This window comes from Tupaia chinensis, unplaced genomic scaffold, assembly GCF_000334495.1.
Source record: "Tupaia chinensis unplaced genomic scaffold, TupChi_1.0 Scaffold000252_1, whole genome shotgun sequence".
In the NCBI taxonomy this organism is placed as follows: domain Eukaryota; kingdom Metazoa; phylum Chordata; class Mammalia; order Scandentia; family Tupaiidae; genus Tupaia; species Tupaia belangeri.
This window is the reverse complement of record NW_006159732.1, coordinates 5,833,859-5,840,729: the sequence shown is the minus strand read 5'-3', so window position 1 is coordinate 5,840,729 and position 6,871 is coordinate 5,833,859. Positions and strand designations below refer to the sequence as shown.

Genomic DNA, 6,871 nt, shown 5'->3' with positions numbered 1-6,871 from the left:
TAAGTTCATTGGCAGAACAATTGAATGGGGGGAGCGGAAGGCATGGAGGGCAACCATGGATGCCAGGGACAATGGAGGAGGAAGATGGGACATAGCAGAGGGTGGGGGATGGGGAATCAGGGATGGCAAGACAAAGGGCAAGGTATGCAGGACGTAAGAATTGGAAAATTATTTGCTGAGAACATGTATGTGGATGTGCTTGATTGAACCAATGCACAGTGTATTTTGGATGGAAAATTCATTTGTGTGTTGTGATGGTGTAAAGTGAATTAATAAAAATAAAAAAAAAAGAAAAAAAAAGAAAATGAATTGCACAGTCAAAAATTCATACCTGGGACAAATAATCACAGCTATTTCTTCTGAAGGCATAAATTATATTTTTATTTTTAGATCTAATATTACTTAAATCTATGTGCAATAGTTTTTTGTTTGTTTTAAGAGAGTTTTTTTGCAGTAGGGTACGTGTGCTCACCAGAGAGAGAGAGAGAGAGAGAGAGAGAGAGGCAGAGAGACAGAAAGTGAGAAATCACCTCCAAGGGATAATGGCCACACTGCAATCCCTTCTCTTCCATTCTTCGCTTGGGATTTTCGGCTTGCATGCACATGTGCCCAGTGTGAGTTTTAAGCCACCCAGTTTGGGGCTTGAACTACGGTTGACTATGTGGGAGTCCAGTGAGATAACCATTATCACTCCATCTGCTGGTCCCAGCCTATGTGCATTAATTTTAGAAAATTAAGTTGCTTGAAATTAAAATTAAAATCTGGATTTTTTATTTTTTAATATTTGCTAGAGGTTGTGTTCACGTGCCAGAGAGAGAGAGCGAACCAGTGAGAGAGTAAGCACCCCCACATGGGGCATGGTCCCACTGTAGTACTTCTTCCTCCATCTTTCCCTCCTTTTGGAATTTTGGGCACATACACACATGCGCCTAGTGCATTTTTCTTTTAATTTCCTTAGGGCACATACATTAGCCTGAGAGAGATAATGAGAGAGAGAAAACGAGAAGCATCCCACATGGGGCAAGGTCACACTGCAATGCCTTCTCTTCCATTTCTTCTTTATTTTGGAATTTGGGCGCACACACACATGCTCCTGGCATGTACTTCAAGCCTCTGATTGGATACTTGAGCCATGTGATTAGCTGCATGGGATTCAGCCATCTTAACTACCATGCCATGGGCCGGCCCTAGATATTGATAATCTAGTATGTGATATAACTAGTTTTATTTTCTGTTTTATATTGTTAAATTTAATCAAGTTAAACATTACTGTTATCATTATTATTTTAGATTGTCTTTCTTCTGGGGAATTGGGATGAACTTTTATATGGAAATAGCAAAGATGAGAGCTGGAAGAAGACTCTGGGCTCACTTAGTAGAGCAAATGTTTCAGCCTAAAAACTCTAAATCTCTTCTTCTGAGAGCACATTGTCAGACATCAGGATGGTCACTTACTGAACAGGTTTGTATATAATTCGAAATATAGAGATTTAATTAAGTGATATATTTTCTTCCAAACAACATGGCATGTTCAGCTTATATATGTAAGAACGTATCTGCTAATATTTGAAAATAATCAATATTCTGAAACTTAATGCACATTTAGGTTTGTATTTATACATTATATTGTGGTAAATAAGTAAAATTTACTCCCTCTAGTGGTTAACAATAGAAAAACATTTAAATCAGCTTACATATAGCACTGCTATACTTTTTTAAAAGTAAAAAAAATTTGATGTGCAGGAAGGAGTAAAAGCCACATTTTAATTAATACTATCCTATATAATTTTAAAAGTTAGAATTCTTAACCTAAAGTGCCTAATTAAGTAGATTTCTATGCATGTGCACATAAACACACACACACATGCTTCTTTATTAAAGTGTTCATTTAAAGAACCATTTAAAGAATACTATGAATACTAAAACCAACCATTTCATTCCATTAAAAATTGGTGGTCTTATTTTTATACATGCTCACTTTCCATCTTAAGTTATTTTGAAATATTAAAAAAAATTTCTAAATTAAAATTTATATTGCTTTTATAGATTTAAAAGTGAATAACAGCTAATATATTCCATATAAAATAGAGCTTCAAGTCCTTATAAATGGAGAAATAGAGTTTTTTTGGGGGGGAGGCTGGAACTTTAATAGTAGTTTTCTTCTTAAACTCCTTATTTTTATAGATAAGGAAACTAAAGTTTTTGTTTTGTTTTGTTTTTTGAGAGTTTTTTTTTGCTATAGGGCACGTGCGCTCGCCAGACAGAGAGAGACATAGAGACAGAAAGCGAGAAATCACCCCCCTCCCCCCGGGGGATGGATGGTCACGCTGCAATTCCTTCTCCTTCATTCTCCTCTCAGGATCTTGGGCATGCACGTATACGCACCCGGCGTGAGTTTTAAGCCACCAGGTCTGGGATGCGAACCGCGGTCGACTATGTGGGAGTCCAGCGACATAGCCATTACACTAACTGCTGGTTCCTGAAACTAAAGTTTTGAAAGGCCCAGTGACTTGCCCACTTCAAAGTCAGGGGTACAGTAAACTATATCCCAAATTTCTTACCTCTCTGTACATTGTTCATCTGCTTTATTAACTACTTATTGAGTATATGGTACTGTAGTTGATACTTTGAGGTATATTAAATCATTAGGGAGTAGTGACATATAAGAAGAAGGATTATATAGTCTAAGTAGAAAAGGTATACATTCATGATATACTTATGGAACAGTGTTTAGGCAACATATTAGGTTGTCAGGAAAGTCATGATGCATTTTTCTGTATTTTTTTATGCAAAAATGTGTCATGACTTTCTTGAAGACCCAATAACAATAGACACAAGAAATATTTCATATATCACAGGATTACAAGATAATATTTTAGTGCCTTAGCACAGACTACACACTTCTAGCTTGTTCACTAATTTGTCTAAGTTTATTTGATATTCCAAACCTAATGTGGACATTGGCATAGAATGTATGCAACCATTATTGTTTAATCATATTGTTTTTTATAACTGAAATATCTCTCAGTTCTTTGCTTTTGTTTTTTACCAAATGTTTCAGGATCCTTACAACAATATTATTCGTACTGCAGTAGAAGCAATGGCAGCAGTGTTTGGAGGGACTCAGTCTCTGCATACAAATTCTTTTGATGAAGCTTTGGGTTTGCCAACTGTGAAAAGTGCTCGAATTGCCAGGAACACACAAATCATCATTCAGGAAGAATCAGGGATTCCCAAAGTGGCTGATCCTTGGGGTGGCTCATATATGATGGAATCTCTCACAAATGATGTTTATGACGCTGCCTTGAAGGTCAGTTTCTCCTCTTTTTCTTTCTTTTTTTTCCAGAGGCTTTTTTGCCTTGGGGCACATGTACTCACCAGAGAGAGAAAGTGAGAAATCACCTACCAGGGAGGATGGCCATGCCACAATCCCTTCTCCTCCATTCTCCTCTCAGAATCGTGAGCATGCATGCACATGCACCCAGTGTGATATTCAATCTACCAGGTCCAGGACTCAAAATGGTCAGCCATGTGGGAGTCCAGTGATGTATGATGTAATCACTACACCATTTTCTGGTCCCCTCCTCCTTCTTTTTTTTTTTTTGGAGAGGTTTTTGCCATAGGGTGTGTACGCTCACCAGAAAGAAAGAGAGAGTCAAAGAGCCAGAAAGTGAGAAATAACCCTCATGGGGTGGCCATTCCACAATCCTTTCTCCTCCATTCTCTTCTTGGGGTCTTAGGCACGCATGCACACACACCAGCGTGAGTTTAAGCCACTGGGTCTGGGACTCAAACTGCAGTAGACCACATGGGAGTCCAGCGACATTGCCATTATGCCAACTACTGATCCTGGTCCCCCTCTATTTAACCTGCTTTGAAGACTGACAGTTTTGCCCAGCCTCGGTAGTTCAGGTATAGTATACTCATCTGCAGAGCTGGAAGCTACATGACTGACTTTGGATTCAGATACAAAATCGACTTGAAACATGTTATGCCTAGGATTCTGAGTAGCTGGAGGGCTAGGGGAAAGGGGTTATGGCATGTCAAGACCCTGTCTACAGTGCCTGTCTCTCTCCCTCTCTCTTTCATACTTGCATGCACTATGTACACATGCACACATGCTTCTTGGGGGGCTCTCTCTCATGAATGAAATAAACTTTAAGAAGGAGATTTAAATATTGATTTTCAAATCATGATTTATAGATTTTAAAAAAATTTATAACTCAAATCATTTATAGATTTATATAAAGATTTATAAAATGAGAGAAAAAGGGAAATTTATATTTGATTATATGATTTCAAAATTGAAATATAAAAATACATTTGTATTTGTATTAAAGTATTTTATTTGAAGAGTTAAAAAGATAACTAGTTCCACTTGTTTTTCTCCTGCCTTCTGGAGTCAGCTAGATGCTTTTCTTGGGTTTCTTTCTGAAGAACACCTCACAGCAACCTCCTAAAAGGATACATGGGGATAAATGATTTGAAATTCTGCATGTTTGAAAATACCTTTTTTCTAATTTTGCACTTGATTGATAGCCTAAGTTTGAAATTATTTCCATTCAGGAATTTATAATCAAGTTTGTAAGTATTGATCTATTTTTATTCTGATTTTTACTCTATCAGCTGAGAAATTTGATGCCATGCATATGTAGGTTCTTTCTTCTAAGCATCAGAATGTATTTTTTATTTTTTTTATTGGCATAAATCTTGGTGTGTATACTTTTTTCCTACATTGTGCAGAGCCTTTCATGAGTCTTTTTCCCCTCGCCCTCATTTTATATTTTCATAGGTCTGGGAAATTCTGTTTGTTTATCTGATTATTTTTTTTCCTATTATTTTTTTATCTATATCTTCTCTTTCTAGAACTCCTATTTGTAAGCTCTTAGACCTTCTTGAATAATGTGCTAATGTTCTGTTCTTTTTAAGACAAATTGAACATCTCTAATCCAAAATTCTAAAATTCTCCAAAATTCATTACCTTTTTAGTGCCAACTTGATGCCATGAGTGGAAAATTTTACATCTGACTTTATATGACAGGTCACAGTTGAAACACTGCAAAATGCAAAAATGTTCTATAAAATTGTCTTCAGGCTATGTGTTTAAGGTATCTGTGAAAACAAACGAATTTCATGTTTATACTTATGTCCCATCTCCAAGATATTTCATTATGTATATGCAAATATTTCAAAATTCACAAGAGCTCAAATCTGAAAAACTTCAACTTATGTACTTAGGATTTTTTTTGAGATTCATCAATTTTTAACTTTTTACTTAAGTACTCTAACATTCACTTATTATATTTTTAATTTCTAAGAGCTTGTTTATATTTTCTAATTTTCCACCTATATGTCATACCATTTTGATTCATGTGCAAGATCTTTTTGTATTCTGAGGATATAAATAATATTTTTCTGATGTTTTCTTCTGTATCCAATATTGTCTGTTTTCTCTGTCTGCTTTTTTTCCTCTGCCTGTCTTCTAATTATGTGTTGAGACTACAAGAATTTATTTCACTAAGATATCTTGTTCTTCTCTTTGTATTTGCTGTTTGATTAGATTATATTGCTGCAATTAATTTTATTTTTATTTAAAAAATTTAATTATTATAAATTGATCATTTATAATTTGATTTACTTTTGGGGTACAAAGTGGTATTATGATTTATGAACATGTGGTACAATTAAATTAAGCTATTTAATATAGACATTATCACCAATATTCATTAAAGGTGGAGTTGTAATTTCTTTGCTGTTCAAAGCAAAATTAAAATTATATTTCAAATATTTTTCTTAATAATTCTTTGTGTAGGTAACTATGAAAACCTTATGTTACATGGGACCAGCAGTTGGCATAATGGCTATGTGGCTGGACTCCCATGTAGTCGACCGCGAATTCCAGTCCCAAACCCTGTGGCTTAAACTCACATCAGGCGCATGTGCATGAGTGCCCAAGATCCTGAGAGGAGAATGGAGGAGAAGGGATTGCAATGTGGCCACCCCCCGCTGGGGGCTGATTTCTTGCTTTCTATCTTTCTGGCAGCACACGTGTCCTATAGCAAAAATCTCTCTCTAAAAAAAAAAAAAAACAACAAAAAAAAACCTTACGTTACAAAAAATAAAGAATAGAGTTTTCTCCCAATGCTTAAGTGAGAAGTTTTGTGTTTTCCATTATATACTTTGTGGGTTTTTTCCTACGTTTTAAAATTACTTTAAACACACACATTTTAGTTAATGTACTAATGTTTGCTTATTTTTTGACACATTAATATTTATTTTCTAATTGCATTGTTATTAGTAATTAATAACTCATAAAAATTTTGCATAGCTTATAATAGTTTTTTACATTCTTTTTTAGTTCTATTAATCCGTTTTTCTTTTTAGCTTATTAATGAAATTGAAGAAATGGGTGGAATGGCCAAAGCTGTGGCTGAGGGAATACCAAAACTTCGAATTGAAGAATGTGCTGCCAGAAGACAAGCTAGAATAGATTCTGGTGAGATAAAGTGGGAAAGCTTATATATCAAATCTAGCATCTAAAAAGTAATTTCTGCTTAAAGCTAACATATATAGTTAATTAAAAAAAATGAAAAAATGTAACGGGTTCATTTTTTCTCATATCTGTGTATTTATATCTACATCTATATCTGTGCTTGCATTTTTGCATGCATGAATGCACACAGGTAAACATGTGTAAAGTACATGCGGATATATACCCATTGTGTGTGTGTGTGTGTGTGTCTTTATATATACACCCAACTTGCATATATGTATATATATGTGTACAGTGATCATCAATAGTGTCATCATAGGGGGACCAGCAGTTAGCGTAACGGCTGGGGTGGTTGACTCCCCTGTAGTCGACCACGGG

The 6,871-nt window shown here is 35.3% G+C and overlaps 1 protein-coding gene across 1 annotated transcript in view; it reads left to right on the top strand.

Annotated features, from left to right (window-relative positions):
* The window catches only part of MMUT (methylmalonyl-CoA mutase), a 48,555-nt gene that overhangs the window by 15,425 nt on the left and 26,259 nt on the right, over nucleotides 1-6,871 (top strand). The window contains exons 5-7 of the mRNA XM_006149096.3: nucleotides 1,291-1,462; nucleotides 3,062-3,310; nucleotides 6,385-6,496. Of these exons, the coding sequence (XP_006149158.1) occupies nucleotides 1,291-1,462; nucleotides 3,062-3,310; nucleotides 6,385-6,496 (533 nt within the window). The remainder of the gene's footprint in view (nucleotides 1-1,290; nucleotides 1,463-3,061; nucleotides 3,311-6,384; nucleotides 6,497-6,871) is intronic.